This window comes from Saccostrea echinata, unplaced genomic scaffold (assembly GCF_033153115.1).
Source record: "Saccostrea echinata isolate AGI-Se365-2 ecotype Australia unplaced genomic scaffold, CSIRO_AGI_Sech_v1 ptg000025l, whole genome shotgun sequence".
NCBI lineage: Eukaryota > Metazoa > Mollusca > Bivalvia > Ostreida > Ostreidae > Saccostrea > Saccostrea echinata.
In genome coordinates, this window is record NW_026889774.1 from 8697142 (window position 1) to 8717076 (window position 19935).

General features: G+C 34.0%; 3 protein-coding genes and 1 pseudogene across 3 annotated transcripts; 1 reads left to right on the plus strand and 3 right to left on the minus strand.

Moving 5' to 3' along the window:
* Positions 1–801: 801 nt before the first annotated feature.
* Positions 802–3588, minus strand: LOC133192577 (uncharacterized). The gene is made up of 3 exons (XM_061328568.1): positions 3148–3588; positions 2802–2977; positions 802–1914 (listed from the first exon to the last, which is right to left on the minus strand). Exons 1-3 carry the CDS (start codon positions 3272–3274, stop codon positions 859–861), a joined length of 1359 nt encoding a protein of 452 aa, XP_061184552.1. The 5' UTR covers positions 3275–3588; the 3' UTR covers positions 802–858.
* Positions 3490–10647, minus strand: LOC133192338 (uncharacterized; annotated as a pseudogene).
* Positions 10648–16672: 6025 nt separating this feature from the next.
* Positions 16673–17311, plus strand: LOC133192578 (P2X purinoceptor 7-like). Its single transcript, XM_061328569.1, has 2 exons — positions 16673–16909; positions 17051–17311. Exons 1-2 carry the CDS (start codon positions 16679–16681, stop codon positions 17309–17311), a joined length of 492 nt encoding a protein of 163 aa, XP_061184553.1. The 5' UTR covers positions 16673–16678.
* Positions 17312–18189: 878 nt separating this feature from the next.
* On the minus strand, positions 18190–19855 carry LOC133192579 (uncharacterized). Its single transcript, XM_061328570.1, has 2 exons — positions 19696–19855; positions 18190–19536 (listed from the first exon to the last, which is right to left on the minus strand). The coding sequence occupies exons 1-2, from the start codon at positions 19824–19826 to the stop codon at positions 19326–19328; spliced, it is 342 nt and encodes a 113-aa protein (XP_061184554.1). The 5' UTR covers positions 19827–19855; the 3' UTR covers positions 18190–19325.
* Between the last annotated feature and the right edge of the window lie 80 nt (positions 19856–19935).

The window sequence follows — 19935 nt, forward strand, 5'->3', positions numbered from 1 at the left end:
CCAGATTCCTAAAGTGATTTTTAAATACATGTATACAACTTGAGATTGTTAAAGAACTATACACGCTAACTCTCGATTCCCGCCTACATTTTACATCCATTTAATTCAATACTTATGGCAATTTGACCGTAAAATCTTTGTTGGATGCAAAGAACAGTTCAATGGTAATTGACTGATAATTTTAATGCCAGTGTTAAATAGTTAATTACCCCTAACTCCAGGTCTTAAAATAAGGGGGGTAGACGATATTTTCCATTGAAATCGGGCTTTAAAGCATCAACACATTTTAAAATATTCTTGGATATGAATAAATGTTCTTTAAATCTTTTCTTATGTTTTACGCATATAAAATTAAGCATATATTATTAATGAAATACAATGTTTTAGTTGTAAAACCCTTTGAAATTGGTGAAAAAATAAGCATTTTTGTAGTTTTTTGTCTGTAAACTTATGTCCCCCCCCCCCCCTGTGAAACACAAAAAGCTTTGGTATGAATTTGTGAAATGACAGTCCATATTACCTGTAAAAAGGAATTTTTGTTTCACGGGGGGGGGGGGTGTTTTAAAAATATTTTCCGTTTTCCATTGATTTCTTTAGTGAAAAACACAAGTTTTACCCAAATTATAGAGTTATCTCTCTTTGTTTTCCCAAAGAAGTAATGTTTTATGAAAATTCATATAAATATTTATATAAATATGAAAAATCTACCCATTCACATGTGTTAACTTTCGAAAATTGACTTGGAGGTAGGCGGGAGAACAATACTATCGTTCGCAGTTCTTTGCTGAAATTAAATATTGTCATAACTCATTCACAAAATCTACTCCACTTCTGAATCATTATCATTTTCATCAACATTTACATGAAGACCTTTGTGAGACGGGAGATAATTTGATTTAGTCTAGCATGCATGCCTGGTAGTTTATCAAATGTTACAGGAACAATGTCAATGTTACTGAAGCCTGGACACTTCCTCCCTGGTGTAAAACGAAAAGGTCTAAGCCTTCGTAATGTTCGTGACACTAGTTTTTGGTCAGCTTCATTGAGAGGTTTGCTGTGACTCCCAGATTTAGGTTTGATATAAACACCCTCATCAAACTTTTCACAGATATTTGAAATAGTTTCTGCAGCACCTGTAACTCTTTTAATGGCATTTTCACTCTTGTTTGCTCCTAAAGATTTAATCAGCATTTTCTGATTGCAGACTGAGTGTTCCTGAGTCAGATCACTCTCAACATTTTGCCCTTGACCACCATTAATGTTTACGTAAGATCCCTCAAGAACACACATTCTTTGTAAAGGGCTCAAGAGGTACTTGCACTTCAATACATAGTCAATATTTTCAACTAAGTATTTACTAAGTTTAGAGTGAGAGAAGAAGAATGGTAGTGAGTACTGACAGTTCAAGATTGTCCTATTCAAGTCTCCTTCTTTTGCAGTATCATTTAATTCATTCAGGTGCAAGTACCATTGGCAAAGCTGAACTGAATAATTATACAACTCATCACTTTGCTTGTTTGTAGGAACCAACTGTATTTGTATATTTTGTCCTTCAGGTGTAATGATGCAAATTTTGTCTGCTTCATCCTTTTTTGGACAGTCTACTTGACCATAACCAAAGTGTTTCATGAACTCTTGAATTAGTTTCATTAAGTTGTCTCTCTGATTCTCTGGGTCATCAAGGTCCTTTGTCATATGATGTGTTGGTTGGCTATCAAAAGACTCCATGTTGAGAAATTCAAGAAACTGTTCTTGGACCATCCATTCTCCAACAAGCATCAAGAGTTCAAAGTGTGGCTTAAACCTTCCTTTTACTTTTCCATTCACATCTGTTCTGTGAAGAATGGTCTTGAAGTGGGCAAGGGTTCCCTGGCTTGAGGAATGTTTTTCTCCAAAAAACTTTTTGTAACATTTCTGAAAAAATATGCTAAATCCACTAAATTTATATGGTAATTTCAGTCTCTTAAGTGCTATCCCTTGTACCCTATCTGTGTCCACCACTAAATATAGTTAAGAGGGTAGGAAAAATACATATGTTCATACAGTTCATATGTATTTTTCCTACCCTCTTATAATAAACTATATTTAGTGGTGGACACAGGACACAGAGAGGGTACAAGAGATAGCGCTTAAGAGAGACAGCCAACAAATGAAGTTACGGGTCAATTACACTGGTTGTAGGCATGTGCCCCCTCCCATCTTGAAATTTTCAAAGATTAAAGACAAATATGCAATCAATCATTTTAATTCATGTTAAAGATTGACCATATTAAGAATTTTGGAGATTCCCAAAAACCAAAAAGTAGGCCTAATCTCTTAATACATCTTTTTAAATGTTTCCAAACTTCTAATGATTACATTCCCTCTAATACAGATGTCTCCTATAAATTGAAATATTATGTATGAAAAACTGTATTTTTTATTCATTAAAGTTTAATTATTTTTCTTTGATATTGAGAAGATTATAAAAAGATACAGAACCTTCCAAGGGCATATATTGCACTATGTTAAAACAATACAAACATAATCAATGTCTTTTGGGATACACCTAGGCTCTACATTTGAACAATTTTAAATCCCCTTAAACCAGTGTTCTGTACTAAGTTTGGTTGAAAATACAGTTGTTCTCACATCTGAAGAGAAAGTTAAAATTTATATAATGGGTAAATTTGTAATAAAGGGGCAGCTAAAGAGGGGGACATACTGACTGAAACAGGTGATAAGAAAATATCAGTTGAGCTACAATTTATGAACTTCAAATATATTATGATCTATACACAGAAAAGAAATTTTTAATTCACCTCTAGAAAATCTTGCTTTGAATGCCACATCTCACATACGATTGGATGTAAATCGGCATATCGCCTCTCTGGAGTGACAGCTAATGATCTTATATTTTTGGTCTCCTGAAGTCGTACTTGAGTCAGCTGATCACCACCTAAAGGTACCCCATACCTTCTTAGCGCGTCTATGTTTCCTGAAGCAAATTTGAAATTTCATCAATCTAATGTAATGCATTACATTTAATTAAAGTCTGCTGAAAGTACAAAGTTATATTAATACATGTACATATAATATATATATTTTGAAATTAGTAATCAGCACTATACTTTATTATTAAAAAGGTAATGAAAACAAAAGATTTACCAAATGCATTTTTAAACAGCCTGGTTAGCTGATTCTCATAGCTATCCATGATTCCCATACACTCCTCATGTTTGGATTCATTGAAGAACATAATTGGTAGAGGGAAAACTTCAAATCTGGTGGCCATCTATTGGCTGTATTCATGGGGAATATGACATGGTACTTGCTTCTTGAGGTTTTCAAAAGCAGGAATTTTACACAGAATACTTGCTAGGAGAACACTATATGCATCCAAGAACTTGGCTTTCTCCATACTCCATATTAGTCATTAATAAATGTTCGCTTTTAAGCTGCTGAACATTTGTACCTGGAGCAGTGTTGGACATGTCCATAGTAGCAATCCTACTGAAGATGATGTTGCTGGGAAACAAATGTCAATCTTTGTTCCTTCTCTCCCTGTTTAATGAACTGGTCTTCACATACACATCAACATTGTCTCCTTAAATTAAATTCAAATATCTATAAGCTACCCAGCTGTTCCCTGCAACAAACTTGCTTCTGAATATTCTGATTACATATTTCCAGTTGTACCAGACAATATAATTTTAGGCCTCAAATAATGAGGTTTGCATTGAACACTAAACAGATAGTCATAAACATGCCATTGGTCAACTTAAGGTATAACATTGAATGCACAAAACTGATAAACTTGCCTGTAATTTTCATCAAAGGATTTAACTTTATGGTGTCCACAATATTCTTCTCTGCCTTTTTTGTGAATGTCCTCTTGTAATGAAACTCGGACAGACCATGAAAGTAACAACCCTAAATGGTTCAGTCTGGTTTGGGCCTGTAGGTTTAAAAAAAAATCATATATACTTTATAATACATGTACTAGTATGTGATAACTAACTCAATTACATGCTAAATAGCTGATCTCGTGGAGTCAAATTTAAATATATAAAATTATCTGCTTTATACTTTCAGATCAGTTGAGCTAAAAAGCACCAAAGTAAAAGTTATAATTTTAATTCTCTCATGAAAAGCACATTCTCAAAACAATTAACTTTTATTTGCATATGAGTCAATAGAAATACAGCGTATTAACTTACATATTTTTTCTTCATTTTCAATGGCGGAAGATAAACAATTCAAGAAAACTGAAATATCAGGAAACAACAACAGAGACAGTGTTAATAGTAATAATGAACAACTCAATATATACTTTAAATCACTTTTAATATGTGAGGATTTTATATTAATGTAGTAATGTGATCGAGACAATGTACTCATGAAAATCATGAACATACATGTATGTATATACATATCATTGAAGACAACGGAATTTTTGGTTAAGTTTTTCTTGACTTCAAAACCAAATAATGATTAAAAAAATTGTGTCAAAAGTGATCTACAGTAGGTGGAGCAACGTAATTGTCATGAAAGCCCAGGGATGTTATGGATTTTGTCTGTGTTACATTGCTACTAAACTGTATTTCAATTAAGTAGAAATTAAGCATGAACCCTAAATGTCTCTCGATGAATTAATATGCCCACCTTAAGTTGACAATATAACAGTTAACATGGTTAGTACATGTAATGAAATACAATTTAAATAATTTAAACATAAAATCTCAACATCCATGAAAATACATTACTCTTTGACAAACCAAATGAACTTAACCTCTAAATTTACTAGAATGGGTAGTAAGTGTATATAAAATAAATAAAGTTGAACACTGAAAATAATTATTATTTAACAAACCCTCTCATCTAAGCCTCGGTCGCCCGCGTGGCGCAGTGGTTAGAGCGTCTGCTCTAGAGTCGCGAAGTAAGGAGTTGATCCTTACGTCGCGGGTTCGAATCCCACTGTGGGACGTGGAAGACCGGTCCTTCGGATGAGACCGTATAAACCGAGGTCCCGTGTCGCAGTAGGTGCTGGCACGAAAAAGATCCCTCACTGCTCAATGGCCGTAAGTGCCGAGCATAGGACAAAATTTGCAGCTCTCCACCGGCAAGTGGTGGCGTCTCCATATGAGTGAAACATTCTCAAGAGGGACGTTAAACAACATACAAACAAACAAACAAACATCTAAGCCTCCTTTTATTGCAATAATTGATGTATGTGGAATGCTGAAAGGTTGTCATATTTGTTTTTCATCAGAATGCTGTAAGACGCAGCTAAAGCTAGAATGATTGTTTCCTTTAACACATTATTGGCAGGAACTGCTACAGCTAAATGGCCTTTACTAATAATGTTACCCTGAAAAAAATTACTGAATCAATGTTAAGGATTTTACATTTAAGTCATATAATATGAAATACTAAATATAATTACAATATTCACATTCATATGAAGTTCTAAATACTGGTATATGATTTATTTTATATCTTATTGTCTTGTTTGAAGATATTGTCTTTTTCACTCAAGTTTTGAATAATGATATTCTTCTTAGATACTGGATACATCATAGATGAGTAGCTCTAGCTAGAATCCACAATTTTCATAGTGCTTGGACTGACTGCTTAGTGACACAAATATATATGAGCACAAATTGCACACCATGCAGTTATGTTACAAAGCTAGCTAGAGTATTTAAGGAGGGTGCGTTACAGGCATGAATATAAAATGAAAGAAACAGATCAGAGGTTTTCTACTAGGGGAAGAAAAGATAAGAATAGATGCTTCATTTCTGATACTTAGATGATGTGTAACACTGATTTAAAGGCTGTACATGTACTTACCAAGCCTGAAGTAAAGAAAATATAGAATTTGTATCTATATTGTATAAATAGGAAGCAACAGTTATAAACTGCAAAGTAAACCAGGAAAATAAAGTTCCTATAATTATTTTTAATGCTAATATTCATACAAAACAAAAGTACATACCTACCTACTCTGCCTAAAAATGGTGAATTGAAGAAGGGAAAATGAGCACATTTTTAACTTTGGTCTTATCAGTTTGACATATACATGTAGTGGTTTCTAATTAATACAATTTAACATATGTGAACTGACATAAATATTTAAATAAAATAAATATTTAAAATGAGTAGTATATTGAAACAAACATGAAAATACACACCTATTGATCATCTCATCCACAATCTCCTCTGTGAAATTATCAACAAGTGCTTCCAACTTAGAAACATCCCTGCATTTATACAAGACAGACCCAAAAGTTGCTGTTCTGGAAGTAAGTGTAGATGAAAGAGACCTCAATTCACACAGCATCTCATGTGATGAAATTTCTGCGAAAATATTTGATAATTTCTCTAGAGTCTTCTTACTTCCTGGGTTGTCTAATGTCTTGGTCTGCTTTGCCATGCTGTACCTGTGTTTATTACAATTTTTGTTTTAAAAACCTCTTTGGATTAAATTGAGTACACATATTTCCTTCATTACATAACTGAATCAGTAATAAACAGTTACTGTAATAAACTGTATAAGGCCTAATTAATTGTGTACCTGTTTATACTGTCTTTGTGTGAATGTTTCTTAATTTGTTGTTGTTATTGTTACAACATGACACTGTTCAAAGTTGACTATTCCTACCATTCCTTCCTTGCAGGATCCGCAGACTAATACCACCTTGCTTATAAAATAAAATAAATTAAGAACCAGTTACATACTCATGGTCATTGATTATCAGTAAGTCTGGCTCCAATTTTGGACCAGCTGGTACAGGTTCAAGTTTTAACTGCTTCCTACTCTTCGAGTTTACACCCGAAATATCTTTGCACGCCACAGGATTGTGGGTTTTGGGGGTCAAAGGCGAGGAGGCGCATCTTTTCACTCTCACTGAACCTTCTTCTTAATATCTTCACTGGCGGATTTAAGGGGGGGGGGCGCACGCCCCCCCCCCCCCCAAAAAAATTTTCAAAGTATGACATGACTAATATTAATAATGCCATACTTTGGTTTTATAACTAATGGTCAATTAAAAAATGGTAATTTTAGTTAATGACCAAGTATCGGTTTTCTTAAAAATGAAGTCTGAAAACCTCGCATTCCCTAGGCTATGAATATTATCTCATAATTATTCAAACCGGAAAATGTCTCCCGATTTTGTTTGAAGGGTAGACTGCACTTGTCAATTTCCTATCATGATGCAAGGAAAAATACTGCAATATTTAAAGGCTGGTCGAAGGTAAATACTTGTAAATGAATTTAAAATCAGACGGTCTACGTTACAAACCCGCCCACTGATTCATGTATTTATTTATCAAATGGTGTAACTATGCAGTAATTTACTTACATAGATACAAGACTTTTTTTCATTACCCACATCTCGTAATCTTTCCATATAAATGGAATTTAACGTCAGGATATAGGTTAGGATGGTGTAACTTCGACCACCTGGTTATTTTCGACCGTTCATAAATACCTTAAAATAATTTGTTTATAACCCATTATAGTGTACATACATCTACATGTATTTTATGCTGAAAGAAAATGCATTTTTCATACACTGTAAACACTGTGTTTAGAAAATAAACACTTCCATTACGTGTTTAGACCTAAACATGTTTAATATTATGTTTAAAAACTAAACACTTACGTCTTAACATGTGTTATATCTAAGCGCGTTTAGATATAATACGTGTTTAGATATAAGTGTTTAGAAATTGAACACTTTTCTTTGAAATACAGAGTTATCTTCCCGGAAATGACGCGTATATATTTGAACGTTAATTAGAACGGTTATCGAAACAAAGAAAATCCAAATGTAAGCTAAAAGAAGATGTATCAAAGGATGTGAATGATAACCAAAGTGATAACCATGAAGAGATTGTGAAGGACATTTGAAAGGCATCTTATTACTACGATACAAGGTCTGTTTACTGTTTTTATTTTACATGAATTGACCACAATGAGCAACGTAAATATAAACATGCACTTACACATGAATGTAGATCAAGATTTCCTTCGGTCATTTTGCATTCATGAAAGCTAGAGAGGAGTATCTATATCGAATTTCATTAAAAACATCTATATCAGTATTAGTACTATATAATAGTTAATTGATTTTCACTAAAAGTTGCACAATAATGTCTATCAAACAAATGTAAAATTTCAGTGAGGAGCATACTTTTACTATAATTTAAATTTCTTTCTTACAGGATATAGTACAGATCGAACTTAAAAGCAAAAACACATGTATCAGAGTAACTGGTGTCATCTCCAAGTTCAAGTGCATTTGTTGTTACAATTCAGCATTTCTCACATTCTAGAGGAAAATGGAATTTGAAAAGTCTACTGTTCGGTAGTTTTGAATACCATTCTTGTACATTGGAAATGGATTACTTCCTAACTCCTGACAGTCATCGATGTATACAAATCATACACTGTGTATGTGTTGCTAGTGAAGGACTTGCTGAACGTTAATAAATTTGATGAACCTTTTGTTACTGATGTGAGGAGAAACTGCTTGCTGAACTGATTAATATTGAAATTAACTATAATAAATGATTATGTTTAAGCATACATGTATATTTAATTTAAAATTCTTCATAATAAATCTATGTTTAAATGTTCAGTGATGTTATTGATAGTTGTCCCTTTCTTTTAACATGGGTACCTTTGAAGTTAAATTTTTTTTTATCTATATATGTAAATACCAGTGCATTAATATGCTGTATTTCTAGGAAACTTATCAAATACATCCAGTTTTCTTGTAATCGTTTATCATGTACACAATTGTTCTGGAACCAATGTTTTAGAGCTAAACATGTTAAGCAACTTAACACCTGAAGTTAAATGTGTTTAGAAATGAGACGTGTTTAGAGCTAAACGTGTGAAAAAAAAGTGAAACAAATTATGTGTTTAGCTAAAAGTGTTTAGGGAGTAAACATGTTTAGCTACTAAACACATGAAGTCTACGTGTTTAGAAATGAGACATGTTTAGAGCTAAACGTGTAAAAAAAAAAGTGAAACAAATTATGTGTTTAGTTTTGTGTTTAGGATCTAAACACTGTTTTTACAGTGTATACAAATCAATGTCGATAATAATAGGCGAAATTTATTTCTTCACTGGAAAATTACATCCAAGAAGAAACTTTATCGCCTGAAAAATTACGGACGAGTATTTTTAAACCATTGCGGGGAATTATCAGTTTATCACCTCTGAAAATATCTTATACATGTATATATAGAAAGACACAGTGGATATTTCTGGCGTGAAATTTATCAACTATGTTTAATTTTGCAACTTAAATTCATACCTTTTTAATTTATAGTATTTAGTTTTTACAAATAAAATGCAAATCAGCTGAACAGAAATCGGCCGAAGTTACCCATGCATGAATACGGCGTCAGCGGGTAACTCAATTCGACCAATGAAAAAGACGCAATGCAATTTGTTACCAGAAAAAAATCATGACCATCGTCCATATAAAAAAAAATATTAGGATAAGTATTATGTACAAAATTGCTCCGTAGAAACAAGTTCTGAAAAAATCATCTGTTCTGTTTACATGCGGTTTAGATGCCTGTGCATATATATACATTTGTAGCGTGCCTTGACAAATCGGCAAATCAGTCTCTGGGCACCTGGTGCACTTCATGTCTTCAAATTAGGTACATTTTGAAAATTACTTCTTTTTTTGTCAGCATTTTTTCACAATCTTTTATGTTTTATAACAGAATAATTTAAATTAATATATATATTTTTAAATTAGAGGTGACGCGAATAATTTCGTTTGTATTTGCACATCGATCGAAAATACCCCGTGTGCGGTCGAAGTTACCCAACACGCATATCTTGTAAATCGAACACATTTGTTTTATATCATGACGAATAATACATAAAATACAATGTAATCTGAGCAATAAAAGGTATTCCGAAGGAAAATAGATCCAATAAAAGTTGAACTAATACATGTAATAGGCAGTGACTTACTTGAACAAATCTATATATATAAAAAAAATAATCGGTCGAAATTACACCACGGTACTTTGAAAAACATTCTGATTTTTGTGACTTCTTGTATATCTAGGTAAAATGCTATTTTTAAAATCTGATCTTGTTTGTTCGTTGTTTTTTGGTTTGTTTGTGTGTGTGTGTGTATGTGTTTTTTCTTTTCAAAAGTGAAATATCGTAGTGTACATAACTAATTAATACCACTATTTTTGTGTCTGGTTTTACTCTTAAAATTCACGAAAACTCAGGAGCTTCCGGGGGCTTTGCCCCCTGGTCCCCCAACAGGGCTTCGCCCTGGACCCACTGGGGCCAGACCCCCCCCCCCCCTGAACGAAGTTAGCCACGCCCCCCTAATAACAAATCCTGTATCCGCCCATGATCTTGATGTACAATTCCTAATATCTTGTAAATAATCGTGCGTGTTGATTATTTTTGAATAACAGTTTCTGCATACAGTTGTTGGAACTACACAAAGTTTGTTGATAGAATTATCGTTATCAAGAAGAAGTGAAAGTTTACATATAAAATTATCGTGTTTTGCTTTCTTGCTATCTAAACTATTATTTCTTGAGTTCGTGTTTCTACAAATAAAACAAACAACTTCCCATTTTACCGGCGTCACCATCTTTAATATCATGTGACTTTTGAAAGTCACGTGGATCGAAAGTAGTCCCGACATTAAATGAGCCATTAACAGAGGTGAATATATGAGCCGATGGTAGAGAGTGTGAGAATTTTAGTAAAGATACTGATACAATGGATCGTGTAGACTGACAATATTGTAGTAAAAACAGACCGAAATCTCTTTTTGAGGATTGTTGGAAACACGTATTAATAAAATGACAAATAGTTATTTCTATTAATTTTGATTTAATTATTCATTTGAGGGTTATGGTAATATATTTTCTTTGATTGTCAGATTCTATCGCAGTCATACTATCCATGGATGCCATTTTTTCGTTGCAGGCAAATGCTTGAACTATCAGTCTATCATGCTCATAGTAAATAAAAAGCTGACCACCCTTAGATTTATTTACACCTTTAATGAAGCTACAAAGCAGGCGACACATGCGTTCCTTGGAACATTCTTGTTCTGTATTACATAAGAAAATCTTTTATACATGTATTGAGGCTTACCAAAGAAAGGTTTGTTTCCGTTATAGCACTGGCCCTTATTTTTCTCTATAAAATTACAAAAACAAAAATATACTGGTCTACCTATCCCGATAATATCATGATATTTTACACATAATTTTCACTATGATTTTAAATGAATTTCCATGATTTTTCTAACAAATATAGTTTTAAAACATAACTTCACCTTTTTTCATTTTTATTTATATATTAATAAAGCATGTTTGGATGCTAGGATGCCGTTGTTTTACTGTTTGGCAACATTTTTTATAATTCCTGTAATTGTAATTCAAGAGTTTGAACTAAAAAATTAATTATTTCCGGAATTTGTAACTACATACTAAATACCGGTATTTTAGTCTCCGCATCACGATATGTATCACTCAATAAACAAGCATTCTGAAAGTATTGCATTAGCAATACTAGTCCCCTACCGGCAAGTGTAATCTGGTTTCCGTTAAGAATTGAAAATGCCATAATCCCGTCAAAAATCAATGAAGCGGGGCAAAATGCAAACTTGATCTATAACTAATCAAGGTAAAGTCACATACCAAAAATCAGCTCAATATTTGAAAGCGTTTAGAAGAAAATTGCGGAAAACCCCTAAAAATTGAAAAGGCCGTAATTCCGTCAAAAATCAATGAAGCGGAAAGAAATGCAAACTTGATCTGTAACTTATCAAGATACACTCACATATCAAAAATCAGCTCAATATCTGCAAGCGTTTAGGAAAAAAGTGCGGAAAACCAAGTGGGACAGACTGGCAGACAGACAGAGGGACAGACAGACAGACGGACAGACAGACGGACGGACAGACTCAGAGGAAACCTATAGTCCCCTCCGGTTTCACCGGTAGGGGACTAACAAGCATTCTGAGAGTATTGCATTAGCAATACTAGTCCCCTACCGGCAAGTGTAATCTGGTTCCCGTTAAGAATTGAAAATGCCATAATTTCTTTAAAAATCATTGAAGCGGAACAAAATGCAAACTTGAAACCGGAGGGGACTATAGGTTTCCTCTGAGTCTGTCCGTCCGTCTGTCGGTCTGTCTAGCTGTCTGTCTGTGCTTCTGTCTGTCTGTCAGTCTGTCCCACTTGGTTTTCCGCACTTTTTTCCTAAACGCTTGCAGATATTAAGCTGATTTTTGGTATGTGAGTGTATCTTGATGAGTTACAGATCAAGTTTGCATTTCCTACCGCTTCATTGATTTTTGTCGGAATTATGACCTTTTCAATTTTTAAAGGTTTTCCGCGATTTTTTTCTAAACGCTTGCAGATATTGAGCTGATTTTTGGTATGTGACTTTACCTTGATTACTTATAGATCAGGTTTGCATTTCGTTCCGCTTCAATGATTTTTCACAGAATTATGGCATTTTCAATTCTTATCGGGAACCAGATTACACTTGCTGGTAGGGGACTAGTATTGCTAATGCAATACTTTCAGAATGCTTGTTTACATATAACATTAATTTGTTACAATACATGGAGTATAATACCTTATTATTACAGGATTAAACGTTCTTTTTGAAAATTTTATCGATGTGTAAATTCTTGACATTTTACTCACAAACTAAACAAGCACTAGATGAAATCCCGCGCAAGCGCGGGGAATTGAATTTATACTACTACCGACAGAAAATATATTGTAGTTTCTACTGACAGCCTACAGGCTTATAGCAGGAAGAAATACTTTGTTCAAAATCCTGCAGGAAGTAGATGTACGCCCCCCCCCCCCATTTGTGAAAATTTGAAGAAAAAAAACAATTTCATTAATTGGCATTTATTGTGAAACCTGTTACACTATGTTATGGATATTGTACTTCAGATGCTCTTATTTCATTTCCCTCAAGGATAAAAGCAGCGAAATATGCACATTTTACTTATAAATTGATTTTTTTGGGGGGTGGGTGGGTGGGGGGGGGGTTAAAATTCACTGGTATTGGGCCTTGCTTTATAAATATGTACGTACCTTATCGATATGTAAAAAATGTACTTTACTTTTTTACATACATGTATCAATAAGGTACATACGTATTTATAAACCAAGACTCAAGTACCTGTGTAAAAATTAGCTTTTAACGCCCTATGAATAGGCCGAGTATTTGATACAAAGGACTGTATTCAGAAAAATAACTGAAATATATTGATTAAAGCACAAAAGTTTACAGTTTTGATTGTATTTGAACAATACCTTATTCATTAATTTTCTACAAATTGTACTTCGGGTTCGTTGCCACGATGCTCTCAGTGAGGATTTTACCGTTTAGGAAAACCTACTACATATATGTTTTTAGTCTTTCGATATATAAATATATTCAAAACTTATAGTGTTATCAATGATTTACCATTATTTCAATGACCATTCACACAAAAGCTTTTTTTTATATTCATGTAGCATAATAGCCTCGTTTTTTTTTTTAACATCGGGCTCGATGCTATTTGTCTAAAAGCTTCCGTCAATATTAAGATCGGTGAATGACGAAAATAATTTGCACATTTCCCTTTTTAATCGGGTATCACACCTTATCTCTTTTATATCATTTAAATCAAGTTTTGATTGAATAATTCAGTGATGATGTTTTATGAAATAAATGAACGATTGCTTGTTGTCAGTGTCATTAAAAATTGCCAGTAACTTAGATCCGCCAACCGGAAACGCCACCATACTCATGTTTTTGCTAATTCATTGCTGTTTATAGAAAATGAGCGTAGACTTTTGATTTAATGTACGATACTAACTATCCGAGTGAAATCTAAATATAGTTTACGGACATCATCTTGTATCTAGTGTATTCTTAGAGGAGTTAGTATGAACTCTGGTGCACCCGTTTCGGAGTTTATTTGCAAAATTTATTAATTTATAAGTATAGATTCTGAAAGTATTGCATTAGCAATACTAGTCCCCTACCGGCAAGTGTAATTTGGTTCCCGATAAGAATTAAAAATGCCATAATTCCGTCAAAAATCATTGAAGCGGAACGAAATGCAAACTTGATCTATAAGTAATCAAGGTAAAGTCACATACCAAAAATCAGCTCAATATCTGCAAGCGTTTCGAAGAAAATTGCGGAAAACCCCTAAAAATTGAAAAGGCCGTAATTCCGTCAAAAATCAATGAAGCGGAACGAAATGCTAACTTTATCTGTAACTCATCAAGATACACTCACATACCAAAAATCAGCTCAATATCTGCAAGCGTTTAGGAAAAAAGTGCGGAAAACCAAGTGGGACAGACTGACAGACAGTCAGAGGGACAGACGGACGGACAGACTCAGAGGAAACCTATAGTCCCCTCCGGTTTCACCGGAAGGGGAATAATAAAAGCGCGAAGCACTTTTATGTTAAGTTTGTGAGTAAATTGTCAAGAGTTTACACATCGATAAAATTTTCAAAAAGCACGTTTAATTCTACGACGTTTTAATATTATTAGTCCGGTGAAACCGGAGGGGACTATAGGTTTCCTCTGAGTCTGTCCGTCCGTCTGTCTGTCTGTCCCTCTGTCTGTCTGTCAGTCTGTCCCACTTGGTTTTCCGCACTTTTTTCCTATACGCTTGCAGATATTGAGCTGATTTTTGGTATGTGAGTGTATCTTGATAAGTTACAGATCAAGTTTGCATTTCTTTCCGCTTCATTGAGTTTTGACGGAATTAGGACCATTTCAATTTTTAAGGGTTTTCCGCGATTTTATTCTAAACTCTTGCAGATATTGAGTTGATTTTTGGTATGTAATTTAACCTTGATTACTTATAGATCAAGTTTGCATTTCCTTCCACTTCAATGATTTTTAACGGAATTATGGCATTTTCAATTTTTAACGAGAACCAAATTACACTTGCCGGTAGGGGACTAGTATTGCTAATGCAATACTCTCAGAATGCTTATTTCTATTTGAAGCCTCCTTACAATCCGTTCTTTCTGCATGCAGCGTAGGAATACTTTATGTCGTGATGTGGAAATGAAACGTAACGGAGATGAATATCGATAAAGTTTTACTTAAATTGTCAAAACATTCAATAAAACAAACTTATAAATACTCTTCGAATATTGTTTAGTCAACGAATATCGTAAATACAAGTAGACTTCAGAAGAATTCGTCCTTGACCATGTTGACATTAACGACAAACGCTCTAAAATGAAAGTAGCATACCGACGACACCCTTGATTTGCTCTGGTTTGTTTAAAGGCATACAAGCTGCTTAAAAACGACTTTTTTTGGGTGGGTTTAAATCATTTTCAATAAACTTACGTCTTCAATTAGATGAAATAGAAATATTCAGCAAAATTTGTTTGTTAAAACTGACTAATTAAAAAAAAGAATGATAATGAAATTATTACAAATCGCAGTTGTTCTCGTGAATATTCATGAAGCGAAAGAGTTCCTTTGACCGCTCTGCGCATGTGCGCGGGAAAACTGACGCAGCGATCGAAAATGGAAGAAGAGGTAAGAAATTTGGATAAAGTTGTTTCAGTAATAATGCTGAATAAAATGACTTATTTCATGGACGTAAATGTTATTTCCCAATTGATATTTCTTCATTGGTACGGGATTACAGGCATATTCCATACAAAATATGTTTCTAGATGTTAGAAATCAATCGTGTTATGTTATTATCGGGCATGGGGCCCCGGTGAAGGGAAAATCGTAAATTTAATACGATAGGAATAAAACGATCCTGTATTATTTTGTGTTTATTTTATAATATGACTGAGTGATATACTACTTGATAGTATACTACGTAATAAAAAATAATAGAATTTACAGCGCTACGACAAATGTATTTACCTGTACTTTCTAGTAAATTTCGTCACATGCAGTGCGCACAATGCATTTAACTTTCTAGAGGGGGTACTGTAGGGGTATTTTATCTACATTTTCATTTGCAACCTACTGATAAAATTTCAGGTGCCTGTTTATATTTTAAACTCACAAAATGCAACTTTACTCGAATTGTAACATTATTATGACAACACTCCAACATGTATAAGGTTATAAATAAAAACGTTTGCACATGATAGCTATAACAGCGTGTAGAAAACAGTTTGTTCCTTGTAATATTTTAGATAAGCTCAAGTGCACCCTCTAGTCCAGAGAGAGACAGAAGAAAGCAGAGAAGGGTGGAAAAAGTGACTCAAGTTCTAGCCCTGTTAGGCGTGGAGCAATGAGGGGGAGAGGAAGAGGAAGACCAGTAGGCAGAAGGGGAACAAGGGGTGGACGTGGTGAGGAAGAGGGTCAAGGAGAGGGAGACAAGAACACAGAGGAGATGTAGCTGCAGCTGCATGCACTGCAGGAGAGGCAAAGAAATCTAAGAGTATGTAAAATATTTTGAAGTATTTTGATTGTTTACATAAAATGTAGCATTTCTGAGTTGTGTACTCCTACTACTCCATGTGTATAATTTCTTTAAAAAAATTCAAAATATTTTGATGATTTAATTAACATAGCAGTTCTGATTTATGTACTCCATTTGTATAATTTTATAAATGAATAAAATGTACTAATGTATGCATGTACTTGCAGGCCCGTGTAGAAGAAATGAGCGATGAAGCTAGAAAAGAAGTGCTTATAAAGACAGGAGAACAGCACCCAAGTCTTCTGTTAGAGATCATTGAGCAAGAAGCACCACATTTACAAGGAGGGTTTCACCCACTGCCTGGTGGAGAAAGTCCAAGTTGGTGCTCCTGCCTCAAATGCCGTGATATGCCAACACAGATAGAGAGAGTTTGTTGTGGTAGACCTCCTAACCAATGTCAGTCACAGCTGCCGGTGAGATATATTTCTATTTCATTTATCAGAGTTTTAATTAACATCCTTCAAAAGTGGATATGTATTGTAGTATTGTATTCTAAGTCACAGAGTGTTTGTAATAAAAAAAAATATTCAAAACTTATTTATATACTACTGTAGGACTTCCGCCTGTTAATTCTGGATGAGCTGGTATTAACGATCGTCCAGATGTACAGGCAAGATGTTCTGGCCCTGCCTCAAGATGAGGATTATAACAAAGGAAAGAGGTATGCTGCCTATAGGCAGTTTATCTTATGGCACCATGGCCGCCTTGGAGTTGGTGTTCGACGTGTAATACCCAGTTGTGTTTGGTCTATCCGAGACAAGTATCCAGACCAGTATGGACAATATGTTAGTTTAATCCCTTCTCGTTTAGGATAAACACTTTAATGAACCATCATTTTAGACATATTTTTTTTTAGTTTCCTTTATTTTAGTGAGCCATATGACCAGAGATTGAGATTACTGTTGAGAGTGATCAACATGAAGGAATGTGTGCCTCTTAAGTTTGTATAATGTTGTGTGCTACAGGAATTTTAGTGATGATTGTAAATTTAGGATTGTAAAATATTATGTTATGGTGAAAGTTGTTTTGAGGACTTTAGTTTTCATTTATAATTTTTTTTTTTTGTACAAGTAGAAATTTTTATTATGCCCGGCCATGGGTATGGCCTGGGCATATATAGTGTTTGACATGTCCATCTTTCCTGACACACTTGCCTTTTAGCTCAGTTTCAAAGAAAATTTTTATCAAACCTATTATATGCTGACACACTGATGAGAACTATGCAACATAATTTTTTATGACATTTCCAAGATATTCTATCAAACTTTATATGCTTATACCCATTGAGAGAAATTCATTGGCATAAAGAATTTGACCTTGACCTTTCCTTTGACCTTTATTTTAAATTTGTGTTTAGCTAAATATCAAAGAAAGTATTCAAAATATTTGTATCATACTTCATATGCTGATACATATTGATATGAAATGCATTCAAGTGCATCAGTATTATTTGACTTTGACCTTACTTTTCATAATGAGTCAATTTTTTTACTATGTCCTAATGATCTATTTATTGTGTATGAAACTCTTTTTTTAAAAGAAATTATTCAAGATATTTTCATCAAACTTGCACTAATGCAAATTTTCATGTTGCATTACTATTAATGAACCCTTGGCAGAAATTAGTTTTCCTGATACTGTTGTTTTACTGTATTAAATAATTTGATGCATTATCAAAAATAAAAAAAAAATCTTCAAGATTTGACACGTCTTTAATTTGTTATTACATGTTTCCACAAATGTCAACAGCAAATGTTTACATACAAATGCAATTTCTTCACCTGAGATTTGACATTTTCTTCACTTGTTATTCCAGTCTCTGGTGAGACTGAGAGTCTGTCTCTACCCAGTACTGATTTGTTCTTGCTATCAGCAAACCAAAGAAGTACATGGACTCAAATTTTTTCAGGATAGATTTTCAAATATATACTTTTATCGACAAGGCCTATGGGCCACATTACTCTGCTTTTCAGGAGCAGATTTTTTTTTTTCATTTTCATTAACACAAGTTTTTAACCCCATACTGTGTCCACTACCAGGCCCAAGAATCATGGCAGTGCCTGATTTAAATCAACACATATTGGATGCTTCAATATAATTAGGTTTAACATGGCCTTAATGTTCTGAAGAAGTAAGCATGCTTCAGGTAAAACTATCCCTGATATGTATCCAAAGGACCCATAATATGTGCCTTAAAATATTTTACATGAATATTTCCATATGAATGTGATATAGTAAGATCATGCTTAATTTTTAAAAAACTATATTGAAATAAATATATTTCCTTTTAAGAACCTTGAATCTACTCTATCTTGGGAAACTTTCAAATATTTTCATCCTTTTCAATGATTATTACTATTAATCTCCCCTTGAAAAGTTGGTAAATAAACTTGAACCCCTTTACCCAAGAATGCATGAAGGCAAGTTTTGTTGAATCAAGTCCTGTGATTCTGGGGAAGTAGTTGAAAATATGAGTAGTCTACATAGGCAACACAAGGCATGGACAGGCAGAAGAAGGATACTCATTGATCAGAAAGCTCACTTGAGCATTTGCAGAAAGCTAAAACCATATTTCATATAAATCAAATCATGATGGAATGGTGTATTTACAATAAAACTCTAACATACAAGAAAAAAGATAGGTGTCAACCACCTCGTTATTGCACAAGTTCTGATATTTTGACTAGTAGAGTTTACATCAGAGAAAGTGCCTGAGTAGACCAGTACATACCAAACACCAGTACATCTACACAACCGTAGACCCTCTTCAAAAAATACAAAACTGTCCAAAACTAGTCTATTGACTGAATCGTGATTTCTTTTCTTGTACTAGTTCTTCTGTCCTTGGTGGTGGCACTGGGGCAATATCCTTCTTGGATCTCCAACTTCTAGAACCATTTTCCCCTGAAGACCTTCTCTATCCTCTATCCATTTCTGCAGAACTATTCTGAGGAGGGAAGACACATGTGTGTATTTCTTTTTTTCTTTTACTGCATACACATTCCATCTACCTGACTTTTTATTGAAAGTTCTCTGCATCCTGGAAAATGAATGTTGTCTTTAGTATCTGTTTCTGTTCATTACAATTAAAGATCAAAGTTAATACTAATCAGTAAATACTAAGTACAGAAAGTTGAATTAATACTATTAATTTTCAGAACTTCAATTGGCTACCTACTAATATCTTGGAGGTGAATACCTGACAGTGCCATCTTTGTTCACAACTGGTTCTCTGTCAACATTTTCGTTGTAGTCAAGTGCTGCCAAGAGACTCCTAGCTCTGTATGCAGGGGGTGTATAGGCAAGTCTCTTGGAACTGTACATGAGCATGTGGTTATGAAAGCTTTCAAGCTCTGCAGTGCTTCATGTAAACATTGAGAAAATATTTATTATATATCAAGTTGCAGTGCACTATTTTACCTGACACACATTTACTGGT

Excerpts from the sequence above, each read along its gene's own strand:
- LOC133192577 (XM_061328568.1), bottom strand. The coding sequence starts at position 3,274 with ATGGCCACCAGATTTGAAGTTTTCCCTCTACCAATTATGTTCTTCAAT. Across the intron at positions 2,978-3,147 it reads GCTGTTTAAAAATGCATTTG|GAAACATAGACGCGCTAAGA; the intron begins GTAAATCTTTTG and ends AATTTGCTTCAG. Across the intron at positions 1,915-2,801 it reads CAAAGCAAGATTTTCTAGAG|AAATGTTACAAAAAGTTTTT; the intron begins GTGAATTAAAAA and ends ATATTTTTTCAG.
- LOC133192578 (XM_061328569.1), top strand. The coding sequence starts at position 16,679 with ATGAGCGATGAAGCTAGAAAAGAAGTGCTTATAAAGACAGGAGAACAG. Across the intron at positions 16,910-17,050 it reads AATGTCAGTCACAGCTGCCG|GACTTCCGCCTGTTAATTCT; the intron begins GTGAGATATATT and ends ATACTACTGTAG.
- LOC133192579 (XM_061328570.1), bottom strand. The coding sequence starts at position 19,826 with ATGCTCATGTACAGTTCCAAGAGACTTGCCTATACACCCCCTGCATAC. Across the intron at positions 19,537-19,695 it reads AACAAAGATGGCACTGTCAG|GATGCAGAGAACTTTCAATA; the intron begins GTATTCACCTCC and ends TTCATTTTCCAG.